The sequence below is a fragment of the Megalobrama amblycephala genome, linkage group LG2 (genome assembly GCF_018812025.1).
Source record: "Megalobrama amblycephala isolate DHTTF-2021 linkage group LG2, ASM1881202v1, whole genome shotgun sequence".
Classification (NCBI taxonomy): domain Eukaryota; kingdom Metazoa; phylum Chordata; class Actinopteri; order Cypriniformes; family Xenocyprididae; genus Megalobrama; species Megalobrama amblycephala.
This window is the reverse complement of record NC_063045.1, coordinates 24,129,708-24,153,098: the sequence shown is the minus strand read 5'-3', so window position 1 is coordinate 24,153,098 and position 23,391 is coordinate 24,129,708. Positions and strand designations below refer to the sequence as shown.

Below are 23,391 nucleotides of genomic sequence, written 5' to 3'. Positions count from 1 at the left end.
AAAGTCAGTCAGTTTCTTTATGGACACATGCCATAAAGTCTTGGCTATAACAAAGGAAACAAGGAAACTAATGAAAACAAATTAAAGGTCCCGTTCTTCGTGATCCCATGTTTCAAACTTTAGTTAGTGTGTAATGTTGTTGTTAGAGTATAAATAAAATCTGTAAAATTTTAAAGCTCAAAGTTCAATGCCAAGCGAGATATTTTATTTAACAGAAGTCGCCTACATCGAACGGCCAGTTTGGACTACATCCCTCTACTTCCTTCTTTAATGACGTCACTAAAACAGTTTTTTGACTAACCTCCGCCCACAGGAATACACAAGAGTTGCGTTTGTAGAGTGTGTTTGTCACCATGTCGTCGAAATGCTGTTATTTTCATCCCGCAGTCCAATCACCGGGTCTGATTCTGGCTCAAATTGATAGAGTAAAATTAAAGACATGTTTACAGTAACACTGAGCGCGTGCATCTCCACGTTATGGTAAGAGGCGTGACTTTTCCGGGCACGGTGCGCTCAGAGCTGTCGAATCACAACACAGGAACCGCTGGCCAGTGTTGGGGAAAGTTACTTTTAAAAGTAATGCATTACAATATTGCGTTACTCCCTAAAAAAGTAACTAAATGCGTTACTTCGTTACTTTTTATGAAAAGTAATGCGTTACGTTACTTTTGCGTTACTTTTTCTCACCGGGGCTGGGCTTGCTTGTTTGTTTTTTAATAACAACAAAAAAGTTCTATTTTTGGCAAAAAGGCCCTTTCACACCAAAAGTGAAATGAATAAGCCTCAGGCTGAAGGAAATGCATATTTACACCTGTACAGTAGAGGGCGCAGCTCAAACAAACCTTTCAGCTGTGCTGCTATTCTGGATTAAAGAAGAATATGATACAGAAGGAAGTTCTAGTTCTTATTTCTAAATCTAATCTAAAGTATTTTTTGCTTATTAGTATGGTTGAATTAGGTATATTGAAGGTCAGCAGCAAAGACATTGGTTAATAATTGAGATTAAATACATAAAGTATATTTGTTTAATTTAATATAGTTTATTATTACAGGTTTGCAAAAATTGTTTTTATTCATTTTGAGGAATACTGAATGTTTTCGTGCAAGTGAGATGAGTAAATGCATGTTCACATTTAGTCTAAAACTACAATAATCATCATGTTCACACAGCGCACACAACACCCTCTGCACTTTATTTCTCTCAATATGGGGACAGGAGATCTGTCAGTCGATAAATGTGAAAAGTAACTTGCGTTACTTATTTGAAAAAGTAACTCAGATATTTTGTTGTAAATTGAAAAAGTAATGCGTTACTTTACTAGTTACTTGAAAAAGTAATCTGATTACGTAACTCAAGTTACTTGTAATGCGTTACCCCCAACACTGCCGCTGGCACAATCAGAACTCGTTACGTATTTCTGAAGGAGGGACTTCATAGAACAAGGAAGTCATCAGCCCGTTTTTATGACAGTGGAAACAGCAGTATACAGATAAGTAAATTATGTGAAAAATACTGTGTTTTTTTACACGCGAAACATGAACACATGTTATATTGCACACTATAAACACAATCAAAGCTTCAAAAAACCACGAAAAACAGGACCTTTAAAATTCCATGAAAACAGAAACTGAACATAATTGTGATATTACACCCCCCACTGAGAAGGCGTGACCTCGCGCCGTAACAGAAGAGGAGAGGGAATGTTGGGGACTTTGGAGGTGGACAAGGAGGCAGCAAAGGGATGGTGATTGGCGGTGGCCGATGGTACTGAGTGACATCACTGGCACTGGAGACCTAGACGGAGCCGTGGCGACGAGTGTCTGAGGTGGAGCCAGTGTGCCTAAGGACTGAGGCAGAGCTGGTGTGACAGAGGACAAAGGCGTGGCCGAAGGGAAGGAGGAATCCGCTGAAGCCATAGGGATGGAGACACTGAGTGCAGCGGAAGGCTCGCAAGTCCGTGGCATCAGCAGAGTGATGACTGACCAAGGGGGAGCCGGTGGGACGAGGGAACCTGGAGGAGCCACAAGGCCAAGGGTCTCTAGTGGAGCCGGAGATGGGAGGAGCCAAGGCGGAGCCGACAGGTCGACAGGCTGAGGTGGAGCGAAGGGATCAGAGGCTTTGTGGTGAGGGTGCTAGAGGTAAGCTTGACGTGATCAATAACGGTAATTCCAGTTCCCAACAGGTCAACAAAACAGTCTCAAAGCTGTCTTGAAACAAATAATACCAGGTGGGATAGGGTGGGAGCAGTGCCTCCGTATCCAGGTTAATCAGCCAGTCCTCAGTGTCCACTTCTACCTGTATCCCCTCAACCGCTGTTGTCGCGGGCTCACACCCCTGGTCAAACTCACTCTGGGACTCCTGTTTTGGGATGATGGTCAGCACTGTCCTCCTTTCCTTGGGCTCTGGCTCAGTTATTGTGGCGGGTGGTCACTCTCAGTCTGCGGTTGGGGTACATGCGAAATCTCCATGGTCGAAGATGGTGGATTGGGCTCTGGGTCTGGGCTGCATTTCCCAAAAGCATCGTAAAGCCTAAATTGATGATTGGTGGCAATTGTTCTACGATCAACTTAGGCTTAAGACTTTGGCTGTGCTCTGGACCGGGGGTAGACGCTCTCCTGAGGTGTTTGGGATGGTGATAGTTTGCCACGATACAGAATAACGACTTCAGACTCTTGTCATCATAGGGGCAGGTGACAGCGATATGGCAAAACCTCTCCATGTAATCCAGCAAATTGTGGCTCATCTGAGCCACAGCAGCAAGCTTTGCTGCATATTTCATTTTGTGGTCCAGTCTTCTGATAGAAGTGTAAGCACAAACTGAAGACAAAGCAATGAATAAAGCTCAAAGACAATATTTTATAAGAGTTCACTGGAAAATAAACAGAACGTAGCTGCAAACACATGTGATGTAATTTTAGACTGACAAGCCTATTGTTGACACAAGCAGAGTGAGACAAACAGTGAAACATCAGTCAAGAGACAAAACTACCTGTATAATCAACGTAAAATATTTTTTTCAATTACATATATGATTTATATTATATTTTCTTTAATTTAGTTAATCTATTATTCTGGTAAATTTGAAAACTTCTACACATACAGCTCTTTAGTCTAAAATGTAAAAATAAAGATGATGTTCAATTCAAAACATTCAAGTAAACATTTCTGCCTTTGCATATTCCTTTTCTGTTGCAGTGATGTACTGTTGTTAAATATTACCTTTTAAAGGGTTAGTGGTTAGTTCACCCAAAAATGAAAATTACCCCACGATTTACTCACCTCAAGCCATCCTTGATTTATATGACAATCTTCTTTCAGACAAACACAATCTGAGATATATTTAAAAATATCCTTAGTCCTCCAAGGTTTATAATGGTTGTGAATGGTAGGCCAAATTCTGAAGACAGAAAAAATGCATCCACCCATAAAAAAAGTAATCCATACAACTCCAGGGGGTTAATAAAGGCCTTTTGAAGTGAAGGGATGTGTTTTTGTAAGAAAAATATCCATATATAAAACTTTATAAATTCGAATAACGTAGATGACCGCATGCAGAATACGCAAGTTAACTTGTACCAAATGAGTAACACGTGACGCGATGTATGACTTAGGATGTAGGAGTATCGTAAGCTTAGATGCTTCTCATGGTTCAAACAAATACGGCTGGGCAACAAACTCAAGCTCCTCTTTTCTTATATCGAAATCCTCCAACATTTCTCTTTAAAATTACTCGTTTTAGACTTATAAATTTCTTACAAAAACACATCCCTTCGCTTCAAAAGGCCTTTATTAACCCCCTGGAGTTTTATGGATTACTTTTTTATGGATGGATGCATTTTTTCTGTCTTCAGAATTTGGCCTACCATTCACAACCATTATAAACCTTGGAGGACTAAGGATATTTTTAAATATATCTCGGATTGTGTTCGTCTGAAAGAAGATTGTCATATAAACCTAGGATGGCTTGAGAGTGAGTAAATCATGGGATAATTTTCATTTTTGGGTGAACTATCCCTTTAAATTACATCTTTATTAGTCTTTGTATAAACACTCTGTGTTTATGTGTCTTGAGTCTGGTCTGAACTTTATTCTTTTTGAGTCCCACTTCATTTTACAAAGGCAATTTATTTATGACTGCTGCACAATAAACATCATTAGCATTTATCTGCTTGTTATCACACGTAAACTGAATGCCAGTCCATGCAGGTCAGACCGAATGCTGCTCCGCGGGACCACAGCACAATGGAAGCAGAAAACACAAAGCAAGCGTGATGAACATTCCCATATTCTGAATATTGTTATAGTATTTTGAATACTATAACATAATATTACATCCACATATATTTTATTCATTCATAAAATACAATATTTTTAATCTCTTAAAAATTAACAAACATTAATCTTTACAGTTTCATCTTTGTTATTAATGGAAACATTACTTTATGAACTAATTTATCCTGAATGTATCATTATTGAATGTTATAGGAATAATAATAAAAAAAATATTCCTCCAAAATTTCAGAAACTCAACTGTGGTCTATGAATTAGACCTACACGTGACTCATTTTCGTCTGTCATTAGATGTATTCATCCAAACTCTCGATAGCTTGCTCTTTTGTGTATTGTCTCCATCCATACGAAATGTCATCCCACCTGTGGAATGTTTTCTCAAAGTAATCTTCCAGATCTTTCTGAAATCTACACACAAACCACTTCCAGTACGGCAGCTCAGAGAAGTCAGGGGTGATGCTCCACTCTGCATAAACATTTCCTGCATTTCTGTATTCTCTGCATGGAATCCACTGACCTGTGTAGAACATTTTACCAGTTCTCACTAATGTTGTGCAAAAATCTGCACTGAGACACTCTGTTTCCTCATAACAGCACCCGGTGAGCCCATCCACTCGATGAAAAGGAACAGTGTGGTCTCCGGTATGGTTTTCTAAACTGTTGGTGCAGGTGGCTGAACAGAATGGACACTGAATCCAACAACACTGACAGAGATGATCAATCAGAATCTCATCTGGTCTGTCGTTATGTTCCAGATTTACTGGAAATGTCTTTGTGCTGAATTCATGTTGTATTTCAGTTAACACTGAACAAAGTTCTTTGTGTATCACATCTTCTAGGAGATCGAAATCATCAACACCATCATGACTCACTCCACTGAGGTCCTTTACAGAGAAAATCAGCACATCTGAGAGTTGCAGTGTGAAGTGATCCAACCACTTCTGAACATCTCCGCTGGTAGTATTTACCCATGTAGTTGCTCTGTGAGCCGCTGCCATGATCTTCTGCTGCAGGAGGTCAATGTTCTCCTTCATCTTGGGCTGAACAATGACACTGAAGTTATCAGTAATGTACCCATTGACTTCATCTCTGATGAAACTCTTTAAGTGATCTCTGGGACTATTAAAGTATGTAAGGTATTTGTCAAAATCCTCCTGTTCTGCCAGTGTTTTGAGGATGTGTTTCTCTAGTTTAGATCTGTTTCCATTTAGCGATTCACAATTTGTCTTAATTTCATCAGTCAAATTTCTAGCAGTATCTTTGTAGACACTCATTTGAATGGGCTCTTTCAGTTTCTGACAGATAATCCCACCAAAAATGGCAGCTGATGTTGCACCTTGACAATATTTCTGGAAAATACTATAGTACTCTTTGCTCTTCTTTTCAAAGTACAAAACAGGATCGTTGGCTTCCCTGAACTTTCTGTACTGATCAGTAATTACTTGGTTTTCTTTCTTACAGATGGAAATAACCAAATCTATGTAAAATTCCTTTGTTAACACACAGTCCCTGGAACATTGCTCATAATTTTCTATTCTTTCTTTGATATGATTTGCAAATTCTTGAATGTAGGTGTTGTTGTAGCCCATCTTTGCAATGTTATACGACACAATCATTTTCTCTACTTGTTGAGCAATGTCATCGACTAAGTTTCTAATTTGGGTCTCAACCTCAAACTTCTGTTTAGCTGATCTGAAGGCATTTCCTGTAGTTTCACTGGATTTCTTTAACTGTACATAATCTGAATAATGGCGCACAGAGAAAATATCCCTGCTCTTCTTCCAGGCGTTTACAGGGACACTTTTGTAGTTGCTGAGGTGTTGCTTCATGTCGTTTAATACATTAATGTTTTTAATTTTAGGAGTTTCTCTGGTAATGTTCTTAACACAGTCTTTCCAAAAGGAATCAAACTCTGTTTTCAGGATTGTTTCATCATTGGCTTTGTCTTTGAGTTTTATTGCAAGTTCTTTGCTCTTTTCAAAGAGAGTATTTTCATGACGTGTCCTCTCAGCATCAATCTTTTTCTTCATATCTCGCTGCTGAAGAATCTCATTTAATTTCCTTGTTGTTTCTCTCACAATGTTTTCCTGAAGCTCATTGATTTTGATATGAAACGATGCTTTCCACTGTATCAATATATCTTTATCTTTGTCTTTGTCAAAGAATTTTGACATAGATTTTTCTACTTCTTCACTTTTTACTTGTAGTTTTCCTTGAAGATCACTTTCTGAAACCTCATTAATTGTTTCATTTCCTATGTTGTTGTGTAGTTTATTCTCAATTTCCAGCATGGCGCTGCGAAGACTCCAGGACCACTTGGTGTATTCTGTCTCCAGTTTTCTGTATGCTGCGATTTCCAGAGCATTTCTGAAGCTGAACACAAATCGTTCATTCAGTAAAGCCTCCCAGAGATCCTTAATGCGACTTTTCAGTTGTGTCAGTTCTAAGCCATCTGATTTTGAGGCATGGCTAAAAAACATTGTCTTTAGCTCTTGAATGTTTTCACATTATGATGGGTTTGGTGGTGCCATGGGTGGGCTGCCCTCCCAGAGCTGTGCAAAATACTTCACATCTTTCTGTATATCAAAAGTAATGACATCATTGAAACATTCTGCTACATAGACTTCGTCTTTAGCAGCGAGTTTTGTCATGTTATCTAGCGTCTCCTGTAGTCGCCTCCTTCCCTCCATGTTTTTCTCTCCAGCTGTGACTTCTGAAACGTTCTGATGCACAAACATGCAGCTGGGATTCAGTCTGACCTTCTTCATCCTCATGAAAGCCTGAACAACAATTTGAAGAATGTCCTGCAGCTCAGATGGGCTTTCTCCAAAGATATTGATCAATGTCAGATTGCCAAGACCAACAACAAATGTGGCCATTTCATTGTCCTGATGCCTTGTTGACCTTCCAGACAGTTCCAGAGCACGAAGCCCCTCAGTATCAACAACCAGAATATAGTCAAACTTCAGCTGTTCTTTCATCTTCTCTGACACTCTGACCAGCTGCATGAAAGCTCCCCTGGTGCACCTGCCAGCACTGACGGCAAACTGCAGTCCAAACATAGCGTTCAGCATAGTGGATTTCCCAGAGCTCTGAATCCCTAGAACTGACAGCACAAAGACTCTCTGGTCTCCCACTTTCTTGATGAGTTCATGTAGAACAGCAGTAACCCAGACCACAGGAACATGAGCAGCATCTCCATCCATCAGCTCCAGGGGAAATCCAGAGATCATCATGTCTGCAGCAAGACTTGGGAGAGAAGAAAAATTACACGGCAGTCCTTCCTTGTTACTGTTCACTGATTTACATGATTCATAGATCTGACCGATCTCCCTCAGGATGTGCTCCAAGCCAAAGGTTGCAGCTTGAAGTTCTTTTGATATCCTATCAAGTTCTGCATGGTCATTGGTCATGTGTTGGTCTCTGCATTTTGACCATTTTTCATTATACTTGTAATGAAGAGCAGAAAGGTCGGCTGAGGTATATTCATCCAGGAGGATTGCAAGCCATTTCAAAAAAAATATCTTCTCATTTGAAGATTGTGAATTCATTTCTGTAATAAACAACTTCATGAAACTACCAATATCCAACACATGTTGCTGTGCACGGATTATCTTCATATCTTGTTTCTGGTTTAGCTCCATGTCTACTTCATTTCCCTGAGATCGATGTAGTTCTTTGTTCTTTTCACACCATTGATGCCACAGTTCCCCCTGACAGGGTAGAAATGCTTCTTTGATTTTTGTCAATTCTTTTTCCTCCAGTAAACCCATCAACTGTTGGGCTGCTTGTTTTCCTTTTCTGCAGTCATTGTCATGTTCCTCATCTACTCTAATATCTGAGTATTTGGACACATTTTCAAGTCTAAAAATAGAAGATGATTCTGACGACGAGGATGAGAGACATTCATTTATAGCTTTTATGAGTTCCTCAGATACATCTGACTGATTCCTGTTTTTTAGTCCAATTTTGTATTTCCCTGTCCTCATCTCAGTTGCTCTGTATTCATCCTCAGTAAAAAGAAAAATGAGTGGCTTTCTGCCCCTGTACAGGTCTTGGATTTTTGTCGCATTCTCATCATTCTGGTCAAGTCGTGGTAGAATAACAACATTAACTGAAGACATTTCAGTGAGGATCTGCAGCTGTTTCTCATTGGCTCCTGCATCACCGTGGAGGTTACAGAACGCAACACACTGAGTAAATTTATCTGTCTTTTTCCCAGAGGGGCAGTACCAGGCGATCTCCACCACACCATCCATCAGTACTCTGGTTTTGCTGCTGCCAGGGCAGTTCCTGTGGAAGAACGTGTTGTGTTTCTCATTGATTAGATTGTTAATCAGCTGAGATTTGGAGGTCAATGAGCCAAACCTGAAAAAGGACACAATATGAGTTTCTGCCTTCCAGATTGGCTGGATTTTACTGATGATTTCATCATTGGCATTCTTCATCTTCCAGCTTTTGTTGATTTGTCTGAATGTCCAGAGAGGAAACTCAATCTCTTGTGTGAATGGATCAGGAACAAGCAGAGGCAGAGCGTACTGACACTGAGACAGTTTAGTCACAATGAGCTGCTTTAGGAAACTATCAGCACAATGAAACAAGGCCATTTGAACATCCATCGGGTGAATAGCGACTCTTCTGTTTGCTTCTTCAGGAAACAAAGATATTTCTCTGAAAATATCGGGATTACCATTGTCTTCAAATAAGTCATTGTTTATTTGTTGTCTATCATGCTGCGTATCTATAGTTTTAATGTATCTTGCTCTGTAGTTCATCATCAGTAGTTTTTGTAGGAAAGTCTGAATCAGGTCCTCCTCAGCACAAGACTCATGAGACTCTAATGAATGTTTAGTTAGTTGAAGAACATCTTCAGCTTTTAGTTTAAAGAGGTGCCTTTTATCAAGGCAAAGCCTGTGAAATAGATGCTCTGCTTTATCCCCCCTTCTGTTTCCTTTTCGATCCAATCTTGCACCATCTATTGATTGCTTCTCTCCCTGAGAAACATACAGCACAAGGCAGTTAGCTTAAAACAATTTACAATTAACTGAAAAAAAGATGAACCTTTGGATCTTAGTACAACCAGTAATTGTTGGAAAGAAATCTTCATGCCATCCATGTTCAACTGTGTGCACATGATTAGCTTTTTTTTTTTTTTTTTTTTTTTTTTACATTTAACCGTAAATATCTAAATAACTCCAAAACCATAAAAGGTCAAGAGAATCTATGATAAGGAAGGAATGGTCCCACTTTATATTAAGTGGCCTTAGCTACTATGTACTTACATTTAAATGAATCATTTGATACAATGCACTTATTGTGTACATACATGTTTTTACATTGTACTTATATTTTAAAAACACCTGCATGTAATTACATCTGTAATTAATTTCTGTAATTACACTTATAATTACACCATTAACCGATCCCTTACACCTTACCCCTACCCTTAAACCTACCCATATCACCAAAGCTTTCCCTAACCTTACCCGTATCCCACCTCAATAGCAGCAAAAGTGTTTTGCAATTCAATATGAACCCAATAAGTACATTGTACTTATTTTTTGATGTAAGTACATAGTAGGTAAGGACACCTAATATAAAGTGGGACCGAAGGAATGAAAATAAGGAACCACTCATTTAAAAAAATAAGCTGTATGTCTACATTGGTGTAATTCCTTCGAACTTCCTGCTCCTGTTCTATTTTTACACTAACTTGACACTTACCCCACGTCTCTCTCTTGTCTCGGTTGATGAGGTGTAGTCCATGCTCTTTTCAATAATTGTGGTTTGATCTTGTGACATAACAGAAAAGGTGACAGAAATATTAAAATTTTGTTAAAGCAAAGAGAAGCTCTTAAAAGAAACAATGACATTTCCTCTTTTTGTTGAAGACTGATATGACTAAAGTTTTCTTAATCTCATGTAAATAATTTTAGACTTAAAAAAATATATTTAACAAAACATAACACTAACATATTTGAGCCTATGATACTGTTCTAGCAGTTTCTTTTTAGCTTTTTGTCTTTTTTGGTTTCATTATCTTGGTTTCACTATCTTCTGTTAGTTAATTATTTCATTTAAAGTCTTTTGTATGGACTTTTTGTATGGAGCATGGACTTTAAATTGTGCATTTATAGTCTTTTCACAGTGTTGGTCTGGTCAAGTCTGTTCATTTATTTTGGAAGTTCTTGAATCTTGGCTCGACTGAGTAACTGTTACAAGTGGTAAATCATGAATAGAAGTGTTAGAGTCAGGGGAAAATAAACCAACATAACATCATTGAAACTAAATCTGTGTTCTTACCATTTTGACATGTCCTATCTTGCACGTCTTCTCTCTCTCTTAATGCAGTCTTGTAGATCTCACTAGTGTAGCACTGCTGGTTATTTTCAATAAACAGATGCTCAATCCTGTTCATCAGGTCTCTCATCTCTGACTGGATATTCATGGTTTTGCTGCAAGTATGATATCTTCCACCACATTTCTTCAGCAGCTGCTCCAGAGCATAGTTTTTCTTCAGATCATCTATTATAGAGTCAGACTCTTCCTCATTCTCATAGGTGAAGAGAATAATCACAAACGGAAGAACTCTGTCACCAAATACTCTCTGAAGCCACTCAATACCCATCTTATCAGCATCTGTTAACTGACCCAGTCGCACAACGAAGACGAAGGAGATGATTTCTTTTTCATTCATTAGTAGACCACTGAGTGGATCTAGATCAATCGCAGTCTCATGTAAGCCGATCATGTTGATCACTGAGACACATCGTCCTGATATCTTCATCTGCAAAGGAACGGTCCTGGATATTTCACCATTTTCAATATCTGCTTGTATTTCTCCAAGTAAAATATTGTCATGTTGCAACTGGACTGCCGCAGAGTTTCCAAATAACACAATGGTCAGATTATGATCTAGAATAAACACAGAAGAATCATTGTCAGATTCATCAATGCACTGCAACATAAGAACAATTATCATTCAGCAATGCAAAAAAAACAAACAAAAAAAACGTTTTCTTACCCATACTGCTGAGCGAAGGATCAACAAAGTCAGACAGTTGAGGTGCAAATTTGGAGATGCTCCTTTATTCTACAGGCTCTTCATTATCCTGAAAAAAAAATTATTTGATTTCTTTTTTAAGTCTAACATACTTTATATTTAGCTTGTGTTCACCGTCTGAGGGATGTATGAGTATTAAGTCATAACTACAGAGACTTCCTGCTTAGTAGATACAAATATAGGTTTAGATCCAGTCTAACAGGATTTGCAGTTTACAGAAAACATCTGATGTCTAGTAAATCACATGGCATTTTCTAAGAGCACCTGACCAATCATGCATTTTATTTAAATCCCACTCCCATAACTTCCTGTTTGTTTAAAAAAAGGTATTGTTAATTATATTGTTAAAACAATTACGTTGGTCTTTATTTAATCAGTATGTTTAAAGGTTCTATAAAACTTAAATCTAAATCTACAGTCATCTTTCAGAACTTTTTTCACCAAAATGAGATGTTACCACACCATTACTGTGCACAGTGACTAGGTCTGCATATCACAATGCTTCTTTCAGCTTCTTTCCTGAGGCCATCCATCTCCTCACTGGATACACCAAAATACTGACTCTTTATTTCCACAGCCTATAGGCACACAGTCTCAAAGGCTGCTTTTGTTTTCAATACAAACCGTCTGTGTCATGTAATACTTCGTCATCAACCCATTATTGTGTGCTGAATCCTTGTTATATTAAACTCCTCTATCCCTGTCTTGGCAAATAAATTGGCTAATATTTGAAAAACATTTAGGACACTAATAAACTAAGAACAAACTAATAAAATTAATGTTATTGAAAGCAGAGTTATAAAGCAATAAAAGAACCTGATTGTCTTCAGGTGTGTCATCTGTCCAGAATCCTAAAAGGCACATGAAAGCTGCTCATGTGTTATATGACATGTCAGAAAGTGAAAATGTATGTTCTCTTTTGTGATTGTGTACAATTTCACCAATTACTGCATATCTAAAAGGCTTTTTAAACAAATCACTAATGGTTTTTTATTTATTTATTTGTAATATTTAACTATAATTAAGACGTAATGACATATTGGCTTGCCATATTTTATTGTAAACTTAAGATGAGCCAGTACTATTATAATTTCCTCTGGTTCAAGTTTTAATTTTGGGGCACCTATGTACCTAAAAGTTCAATATTAACTTTCTTCAACTAATAATAAAGTTAACCAATGTTAGAACTTTATTAACTTATAGGGAAGTTGGTGATCACTGGTGAACACTGTGAGCAGTGTAAATTTACCTCAGTTATGTGACCTCACTTAAAACTGCCAGTGCGATAATTTACCTGACAGGAAATGAAGCAGTTAAGTAACTTTAAAAAATTACAGTTCTACCAGAAAGACTCGGGGAGGTAAGATAACGTGACAACCATATTTATTAACAATCAGCAAGCAAAATATTGTAAGATAAAGTTCTTTGGCGTAGGCCCCGTCCGTAGCTCAGATCCTAAAGGGTTGCGGACTCTGCATTTCCTGCCTGAAGATGAAGGCAGGGGCATAGCCGACCCCCCCTGGGAGGTATGGACAGGGACCATCCTGGTGGTGGTGGGGAGGATGGAGGTGAAGATTTACGTCAGCATCTGCGGACTCAAACATGTGTCAGCAATCTTATATACTCCAAGTGCAAGATAATGATTGGTTAGCTCTACACTAATTGGTGACGTAACATTGAGTCTTCCTGGCAGAACTTACGCTAGAGCTTTCATTTCTAAAGTATCATTTAATGTTTAGGAGGCAAAGCATTGTGTCAAAAACATGAATAAGAGATGTTTAATTTTTACCTTGCCCTCCTTGTTGAAAGCTGTCTCTTAAGTTGCGTTTTCTGAACATAAATATTCAATGGCCATTTCTCTTTTCATTTTTTAAAATGTTTTAACGAGTCACTTTTTTATCCTGATTAAAAGAATTGACATAACCAAGGTGCTTATCAGAAAGTATCTAAATCAGCAAGATTAAAGTTAGATTTATACAAATTTGAATAAAAGTTATTACAAAACTGGGAAATTTCTTTAGGATTTTCTGAAACAGACCCCCCAATATTTAATTGATAAATAGAATTTATTTAGCCCTATTTTTTGTAGTGAATTCCAGGGCCCAGTTTACGGCCGGGCCCCTCTCTCTCTGTAACAGTGGACAAAGGTTTGCTACATTTTGATTGGATCTCGGTGGACTAACACAAACAAACTGTCCAACGCCATCAGATAAAGATGTAAGGACAACATCCAGACCTCTCTTAGAGGGTAAGAAGAAGACCTCTTGTACCAAGCCTGGGAAGGACAAGACTTCTCATTGGTCCACAGGCAGTTATTACCCTTCACCCATCTAAACACTACTTCCTAAAGTTGGCCAGAGACTGCCATAAAAATTCCTTGGGACCTTGGCAGAAATGGGTGAAACAAAGAAAGATCACAAAGATCCATCCAAATCCATTCAAAACTATGTTTGAAAACCTTAGAACTGATGCAAACTACACATCCATTTCACACTTATTCACAGAAATAAGTATTCTCAGTGACAGCCATTTGTAGTGCAACATCTGATACAAATACAGCTGTTAATGTACAATTGAATGACAGTTCAATCTTTTTCCATCATGTTTAGTCTCTATTTGTTTAGAATATTGCCAAAGGTATTCTGGTGGTGGTTTGGAAAGTGAGAAATGCATTGGTAAACTTTAAAGACACTGTAAAGACTTCCAACTTTGTGCTTCATGCAAATGAGTTCCACAGGGGAGAGAAGGGTGGGCCACACTGTGTGTGTCCCCTCTGATGCCAGCAGCCAATCACAGCACTCGAATGGAGAAGCGCCAAAATGCAATCTCCTCCTCATCGGAAAGGGATAAAGGTACCCTTTCTACCGACACTCCTTGTTCTGAGTCTCCCATCGGGTGAGACAACAGATATTGTTCTGAGTCCCGGCTTGCGAAGCCGAGACACAACAGATACACGGTTCTGGGTCTTAACTCTGTAAGGAGTGAGACATTAACAGATATACCGTTCTGAGCCTCTGGTCCATCCAGAAGAGACAACAACAGAGACGACCATGTTCTAAGCCTCCAGCTTTTGAGGAAAGAGACGTTAACCAACACTACGTTCAAAGTTTCCATCCAGCGAAACAGTGACGACATCCGCAACAAGGTTAAGCTCAGGAGAGCAAACCTTCACTTCAAGGTACCTTCGTCTGCGTGTTCCAGATTGTTAAGGACCTTCTGCACCTACACCAGGGCCTCATCTGCGTGTTCCAGATTTTAGGACCCTTTGGTGCTCCAGGAGATCAGCATCCCACAGAGCTTCGTGTTCAAGACTGTTGAAACAGATTCTGGCTCCTCTCCACACTGCATTGTCACCCCGCACAACCAGTGGAAGACGTCACCATCATCGGACACGACCAAGTGGAACGTAAATATCACTTAACCAAACCTCTTTCCAGAGACCTTGGCATTGTTGTATGTTATCAGTATATAATTTCCTAATTTCCATTAGATGTAATATAGCTGATTTTAGTTAATAACAAATAATCGTTCGTTTATTTGTTTGGTGCATAATAAGGTTTTCCACCTTATTATTTTCAGAGAAACAGTTTATCTTTCCATAAGATAGCGTAACTCTTCCATAGCCACACCCAACTTAACCACTTGTATTCTATGTATCTTATGCACTTTATTCCTTTATCATTCATGGTATTCATTTAGTAGTTGTGTTAGTTATTCTTGTTTATCTTTTTGTTAATAAAATTTATTTTATTACACTTGTGTCTTCCTTGTGCTGATAATACAGAAGAGGTTCTACAAGTTAGCAATATCACCAATCTTTCAAATAAATCAGCTGACCACTTTACGTTAACTCTAAATGAATGAAAGCCCCTGTTGGGAGTGTTCTCATACTGCCAAGGTAACAGACCTTGACTGGTGCCCTGAACTAGGGAAAAAGGGGAAAGTGGTCATCTGATGTACTCATAACCACACCTCAAGAGACGTATGATCCAAAAATCACAACGTCAGCGGTGACTTGAGTACCAATCCCTATTTTACTTTGTGTCCTTTGATGGACAAAGTAAAAAATCACTACATTTTCATTTAATTTAAGTTTAAAAATAAGAAGACATCTGTTCTCCATATTCTAGCCACCTTTGCATTGACCTAATGAAAGCACAAATAGTCAACTAAATACACTTTCTGAATATCTGATCAATTTTCGGGTAAAATCTTGGTAATATACGAGATTAATGACAACCTTCATTTCTTCAACACGTTTTGATTTAGCCAAATTAGAACTAAATTTTCTTAAATATTTCCCACTTTCAAATTTTTACAATTTCCAGTTGGTGCTGAATGAATTTTCTTGTTTAGCTTTACTCCAAAAAACAAGCCTATCCAGCTCTGACTTAAAGGATTAGTTCACTTTCAAATGAAAATTATCCCAAGCTTTACTCACCCTCAAGCCATCCTAGCTGTATATGACATTCTTCTTTCTAATGAACATAATCAGATATACAGTACAGTCCAAAAGTTTGGAACCACTAAGATTTTTAATGTTTTTAAAAGAAGTTTTGTCTGCTCACCTAGGCTACATTTATTTAATTAAAAATACAGTAAAAAACAGTAATATTGTGAAATATTATTACAATTTAAAATAACTGTTTTCTATTTGAATATATTTCACAAAGTAATTTATTCCTGTGATGCAAAGCTGAATTTTCAGCATCATTACTCCAGTCTTCAGTGTCACATGATCCTTCAGAAATCATTCTAATATGCTGATCTGCTGCTCAAGAAACATTTAATGTGTACAATTGTACAAAATATTTGTGTACAATATTTTTTTTCAGGATTATTTGATGAATAGAAAGTTCAAAAGAACAGTGTTTATCTGAAATCTAATCTTTTGTAACATTATAAATGTCTTTACTGCCACTTTTGATTGATTTAATGCATCCTTGCTGAATAAAAGTATTAATTTATTTAATTTCTTTTCAAAAAAATAAAAATAAAAATTCTTACTGACCCCAAACTTTTGAACGGTAGTGTATAATGCTACAGAAGCTTTGTATTTCAGATAAATGCTGTTCTTTTGAACTTTCTATTCATCAAGGAATACTGAAAAAAAAAGTACACAACTGTTTTCAACATTGAAAATAATCAAAAATGTTTATTGAGCAGCACATCAGCATATTAGAATGATTTCTGAAGGATCATGTGACACTGAAGACTGGAGTAACGATGCTAAAAATTCAGCTTTGCATCACAGGAATAAATTACTTTGTGAAATATATTCAAATAGAAAACAGTTATTTTAAATTGTAATAATATTTCACAATATTACTGTTTTTTACTGTATTTTTAATTAAATAAATGTAGCCTTGGTGAGCAGACGAAACTTCTTTTAAAAACATTAAAAATCTTAGTGGTTCCAAACTTTTGGACTCTACTGTATATTAATAAATATCCTGACGCATCCGAGCTTTATAATGGCAGTGAACAGGGTTCACGAGTATGAGCAGAAGAAAGTGCTTCCATCCACATCCATCCATCCATCCATCCATCCATCCATCCATCCATCATAAACGTGTACTCCACACAGCTCTGGGGGGTTAATAAAGGCCTTCTGAAGCAAAGTTATGTGTTTGTGTTAAAAAAATATACATATTTAACAAGTAAAATATCTAGCTTGCGCCAAACCGCCTTCCATATTCAAGTTACGAAGAAAGTGTAAACTGGCATCGCGTCAGTTAAACACTTTCCCTAAGTTGAATAGGACAGGTGTAGGACGTAGTGTAAGCATTTTGAACTGCAAAAGGCATTACACTTTCTTCGTACGTTGAAGTTAGATTTTTTACATTCAAAAGAACTCACAAACACAATTAACCTGCTTTAAAAAAGATCTAGAAAATCAAAAAATTTTGAAAATAGGTCATAAAATCAAAAAGTGCTGAAAAAGGTCAGATAACAGCAGCACCATTTTATACCTCAAAAATTGCAAGAAGAGCCATAACAAAAACCAGAGGCAGTCTCTAAAAAGTATGTATGTCAAAATCCTTATCTGAAAAGTATACCTGACATATCAAACAGTCAAAGTCAAAATTGGCAACGTCAGGTATTAAGACGAAAACATCTTATGTAGAGAGAATAATTTCACCCTGTCCTTGAATGAAAGCTCTGCCTCTGACAAAGTATGCATGTGCCTTTCCCTTAGGGAACAAAAATAGGAATATACTGCAAAATATAATGATATATATTACATAATACATTTCTATAAATGGGAAACTAGTGCTCATTTATGGCCACCGCTGGGTACTAAGTACATATGAAGGATATTCATTTAAAATATGCATATCTTAATAGTGCATAATAAAACAAGTTTGTTCACATGATAAACTGTTAATTCATTATTATTAATAATAATTGCATATTAAGTAAATCACTGAACATTAATACATTCTTTTTATAACTGAAATATTTGGACGTTTAAAGTGCCCCTATTATGCCATTTTTAAGGTTCTTAATTTTGTATTGGAGGTCTCCTATAACATTTTCTCATATTATACATTGCACAACAAATTTTTCAATGATTCTCAAACGACTTGTCCAATGCTTCAGTCTCTCTAAATCCCTCCTTTCTGTGAGCCTACTCAGCTCTGATTGGCCAGATGGCATAGTCTGTTGTGATTGGTCTACTGCTTGTGGTTAACTACTCCCCAACACTGCTGACACTATTGTGTGCTGGTTACATCATGACGCAAGAAAAGACATTATTTAAAGAAATATTAACATAAGAAATTGCACCTGACCTATAGCCCTTACTACTTTCCAATTGTGGGTAAGCAATGTACAATACAAGACAAAATATATAATAATGCAATAAAAACTTATACTTAACCATGATATAAGATTTTGGCCAAGTCATTCATCCCAGTATTGCATAAATTAAAATTAAAATGTAATTATATTAAATATAAGTAGGCTATAATAAATAAAAATATCAGTATTCTTTAAAACAAATAGTTTTAAATGATGCAAACTGATGACTTCAACAAACTAGAATATCCATTAACATCCTCTGATAGTTACAGTAGGACTGTCTCAAACAATTTATTTTTGGAGAAAATGAAATACCATGAAAATAGTTTTAGTTATGATTTTCACCTGTTTGGTTTAGTCTAGTTAGTTTTGTATCAAATACAATGTGATTCAGTGATCGAGATCTGGCAGCAGCTAATTTTTCCACTTGGGCGAGCGATCTGCTCACAGCTTATCCTGGCCATGAAATTACCCATATACCAGCGAACCAATGAGAACACGGGACAGTGATGATGTTCCATAACAAAAGCGCAAAGGCGCATTCCTCCATTCAAATAAAATGCAGAATATAAAGCAGGATTAAAAATGGCACAATCCTCTCTGCTTTTGATTCCACTCCTTGGTTTCCTTTGCCGCCTGTAAGACAAAACATCAGAAAAACATTTAGAGATTTTTTTTGTTAAATCAGTCATTAACAGTGTATTCAAATTTGGATTTTTAAAAAAAAAAATAAAGACAATTATATGCAATAATATTGCATATACCTTCGATGAAAAGCTGTGTGCTTGGATTTTGATGTGTCTTTGTGATGTAGCAGATGTACTTTCCTGTATCACTGTATTGAAGTTTGTTGAGTTTGAGTGAGAAGTTTCCTTTCATATACTCCTCAGGGAAGGTTTCGGCTCTGTTCTTGTATGCCGGATCCTGCTTCTCCATTGAACCTTTACCCTCAATTATGTCATAAACATTTTGGCTGCTATTATGTCTCCAATACACTGTTATATCTTCATATTTAAGGTCATTGTCAATCGAAGAACAAGGCAAGACAGCAAAGCCTCCAATATTCCCTTTAACAGTGGCCTGCAGACACACTGAAAATGAGACACAGCCTTGAAAATCAATTCTACCTCTTTCCTGATTAATTTTTTTTAGTTTTTGTTACTGATGCATAATATAAAACAGTCAGACTCAGGGTGCTTTCACACCTGCCTCATTTAGTTCGTTTGAATCGTACCAGAGTTCGTTTCCCCCTTTGGTGCGGTTCGTTTGGGCAGGTGTGAAAGCAGCAATCGCACTCGGGTGCGCACCAAAAGCGGACCAAACAAGCGTACCGAGACCTGCTTGAAGAGGTGGTCTCGGTACGCTTTCAAACGAACTATGGAGCGGTTCGCTTGAGATGTGAAAGCAATCCGACCCAGTTAACGGACCAACGAACCAAATGATGTCATAATTCATAACGGGAAATTTGATATAAAAAGCGGTAGTGTCTGATTCTGTGAGTGAGCACATTATTTACCATAGCTGAAAACCAACGAGCGCCTCTGTTGTGTATTTGCACTTCTCCGTGCGAGAATGCTGTCCCGACAAAGCCTTTCCCCGCTCTGCTTCATTATAAAATGTATATGGTCTCTCTCGACACACTGACAACAGTTCGCCTACTACTAGACAGCGCTGGGAAACCAGAGACGGACCGAGAGAGAAAGAGAGAGAGGGCGTTTGAATTTGCCGCAGCATTAATATATGTAGTATAATTTAAAAGTGTTTGCGTGTGTCTCGACAGTTACAAATAAAGCCACAATAAACTCATGGACGAACTTGTCAATCATTATTTTGATGGATACGCAGAGAAAATTTGACCAATAAGAGGAAGTTTTACTCGCATGTGACTTGCCTAACGCATTTTGTACACTTTGGGTCTTTCACATTAGACTTTTGGTGCGCACCCGGGTTCGATTGACGTCAGAGTTCGGTACGTTTGGAATGTGAACGCGGTCTTCTGAACTCGGGTGCGCACCCCGAACGTACCCGAGTCCGCTTAAAGGGTGGTCTGGGGTGCGGTTCAAGTGAATCCGGACGGTTCGCTGATATGAATGCAAACGTACAAATTGCGGAAGTGAACCGCTATTAATGCCGTATTATTTGATAAAAATGTGTGTTTGTGTGTGTGTTTCATCACTTTCCCAACGAGCGTATGACGTTGCAAGCAGAGAGCTGATGTAGCCTTTCTTATTTCTGCTCACCTTCCGTACTACAGTCGCGGAGATAAGGCAATTCGTTATGAACAAAACCAACGGTTAAAAAACAAAAATATGAAATGAGGAAGCAAGTTATGATTTTGCCACCTTCTCCTGCGCCGTCGTTACTAAGCAACGGAGTAAACAGCGCTGGTTTGATGACGCAAACGAACCGCGGGTCGGACCCAAATAATATAATTGAACACAGCCAGTGGGGCAGGGGGAGGGGGGAGCAACGAACTCAGGTTCGGTCCAGGCAATCGAACCAAGGTGAAACACCCTTTGAAATGTTGCTATGTGAAAGCGAACCGAACCAAGAAAAAAAAGCAACATTGTAACAAATTTAGTCCCTGTTTCGGAAAAAAACAAGCGATCCATAGGTGTGAAAACACCCTTAGCCAATGAAAATGTGGTTCCTACTAAACTCACCTTTGTTTATCAATACTGCAAACACACAGATACAGAAGCTGTAGAAAAAACATTTTATATATATATGATTTGATTTGATTTATATATGATTATTTGTAGCACATAATAAACACATCACTGGCCAGTCTTGCCAACAGTACATGTATTGGTGGTCAATACTGGAGTTAAGAGCACATATAGTGTTATTGATTGACTTTCTAGAATAGCTGATGCAGTGCTGAACTGCAAAACGGCAGTATTTGTGGTGCACTGACACAGCACAAACTATTGCACAGAACTACATCTTTTTGTAGCACACTGTTATAAAATAATCTTACCCATCATAGATTACAGTTCATTACAGGACAAAATTCTGGGAAATACAACCACAGTTCAGTGCATTAGAATGACACTGGAGTGTAATCCAAGGACATGATATGAATAGCACACTAATGTGGGCCATTTGCACAACTAATCTAAAATTAGAACTTGCTCCAGTTTAAAGCAAACTGCTTGTTTGGAACAAATTAACAAACAACTAAATTAAATAATGTATTACCAGTTTTGCCTATGCATTTATTTGATTTTATGCTGTTTTACTTGAGTATTTTCTAGGTCCTGAGGTAATTAATGATAAAGAAAAACATCAATCGACTGTACTGTATATAACACACATAAAAAATATAGGCCATACCTGGTTCTCATGCTGCAAACTCTCACACAGGAAATACAACATAAGCCTTATTTTCTGCTGCAAACACTCCAGTCTCTTCGACGTGGATAACATGGGTTACAAGAGGAATAATTCACATTTCTATCTTAAACCTGAGCTTCGGCATAATAGCATGAACAGCCCTCTAACTCACACACATACAACTCACTGCTCTTCTCTTCTGCCACTGACTGGACCGCTCTTGTTTCTCAGCACCACCCAACCCTTACGGAACAAAAATATATAGGACTATACTGCAAAATATAATGCGATATATTAAATAATACATTTCCATATATGGGAAACTAGTGCTTATATTTTTCAATATACTGCAATATATGCATTAACCATGTATGGCTATATATTGATACATATAAAATATTTATAAATGAAGACAAAAATAGCATTACATTCATAAAGTTTTATCCTTTATTGTGTACATATATTGCACATACATCCCAGCAGGCACCGGACGTCAATATAACGTCAGATTGACGTTGGACCACTACGTTGGATAGACGTTGCATTTTGGTTGAAAATGAAAATCTGGTTGACGTCATAACCAGACGTCAGACTGACGTCAATCTCCAACGTTGGTAAGACGTTGCATTTTGGTTGAAAATGAAAATCTGGTTGACGTCATAACCAGACGTCAGACTGACGTCAATCTCCAAAATTGGTAAAACGTTGCATTTTGGTTGAAAATGAAAATCTGGTTGACGTCATAACCAGACGTCAGACTGACGTCAATCTCCAACGTTGGTAAAACGTTGCATTTTGGTTGAAAATGAAAATCTGGTTGACGTCATAACCAAACGTCAGACTGACGTCAATCTCCAACGTTGGTAAGACGTTGCATTTTGGTTGAAAATGAAAATCTGGTTGACGTCATAACCAGACGTCAGACTGACGTCAATCTCCAAAATTGGTAAAACGTTGCATTTTGGTTGAAAATGAAAATCTGGTTGACGTCATAACCAGACGTCAGACTGACGTCAATCTCCAACGTTGGTAAAACGTTGCATTTTGGTTGAAAATGAAAATCTGGTTGACGTCATAACCAAACGTCAGACTGACGTCAATCTCCAACGTTGGTAAGACGTTGCATTTTGGTTGAAAATGAAAATCTGGTTGACGTCATAACCAAACGTCAGACTGACATCAATCTCCAACGTTGGTCAGACGTTGCATTTTGGTGGAAAATTACAATTTGGTTAATGTCAGAAACCAATGTCTGACTGACGTCAATCTGCTACGTCCAACATATGTTGCATTTTGGTTGAAAATTTAAATTGGGTTGATGTCAGAACCCAACGTCAGACTAACATCAATCTCCTACATCTGAGACATTGTGCTTTGATGGAAAATAAAATCAAAATCGGTATCTGTCAAAAACCAACAACAAATTGTCAAGCTGTCAAATTCCAACTTTAAAGAAAGATATGGTTAGTATGGATTTTGTTGGCATGACATTAAACCTTCAATTTTGTTGTAAAATAAAAATCAACATTCAGAGAGAAAAAAAAAAAAAAAAAAACATACCAAGAAACTCTAACAATAAGATCAGAGAGAGATCAAGATCCAATGTGAGACTACACCAAATTATTACATTTTAAGACATTAGCAAAAAGAATAGTTTAACTTAATTTGAAAATGGAATTTACAAATGTTTGGTGGTTTTATCAGAAAAATGACAAAGAGATGAACTGGATTACAACAAATATGATTTATTTATTTGTTTTATTATTACCATTATTGGAACAGAACATTTTCAAAATAATTTAATTTTAACACCAACCTTATTGGAACAGAACATTTTCAAAATAATTTAATTTTAACACCAACCTTATTGGAACTGAATATTTTTCAAAACATATTA

General features: G+C 37.5%; 2 protein-coding genes across 3 annotated transcripts; both read right to left on the bottom strand.

Annotated features, from left to right (window-relative positions):
- Window positions 1-3,954: 3,954 nt before the first annotated feature.
- On the bottom strand, window positions 3,955-18,641 carry zmp:0000000606 (interferon-induced very large GTPase 1). The gene is given in 6 exon segments (XM_048167361.1): window positions 3,955-9,285; window positions 10,016-10,083; window positions 10,595-11,206; window positions 11,316-11,403; window positions 12,171-12,942; window positions 18,504-18,641. Coding segments are annotated over 4 exon segments (5,391 nt in total). The 5' UTR covers window positions 11,320-11,403; window positions 12,171-12,942; window positions 18,504-18,641; the 3' UTR covers window positions 3,955-4,578.
- Window positions 16,990-21,717, bottom strand: LOC125253418 (V-set domain-containing T-cell activation inhibitor 1-like). Of its 2 annotated transcripts, XM_048167376.1 has the most exons (4): window positions 21,495-21,717; window positions 20,822-20,859; window positions 18,923-19,249; window positions 16,990-18,794 (listed from the first exon to the last, which is right to left on the bottom strand). In XM_048167376.1, the coding sequence occupies exons 1-4, from the start codon at window positions 21,503-21,505 to the stop codon at window positions 18,709-18,711; spliced, it is 462 nt and encodes a 153-aa protein (XP_048023333.1). In that variant the 5' UTR covers window positions 21,506-21,717; the 3' UTR covers window positions 16,990-18,708. The 2 variants fall into 2 exon arrangements, with proteins under 2 accessions (XP_048023333.1, XP_048023325.1); XM_048167368.1 differs by lacking the exons at window positions 20,822-20,859; window positions 21,495-21,717 and adding an exon at window positions 19,675-19,911.
- Window positions 21,718-23,391: the final 1,674 nt, after the last annotated feature.

Excerpts from the sequence above, each read along its gene's own strand:
- LOC125253418 (XM_048167368.1), bottom strand. The coding sequence starts at position 19,768 with ATGAAGCAGAGCGGGGAAAGGCTTTGTCGGGACAGCATTCTCGCACGG. Across the intron at positions 19,250-19,674 it reads CTCGTTGGTTTTCAGCTATG|TGTGTCTGCAGGCCACTGTT; the intron begins GTAAATAATGTG and ends TCTCATTTTCAG. Across the intron at positions 18,795-18,922 it reads CACACAGCTTTTCATCGAAG|GCGGCAAAGGAAACCAAGGA; the intron begins GTATATGCAATA and ends TTTGTCTTACAG.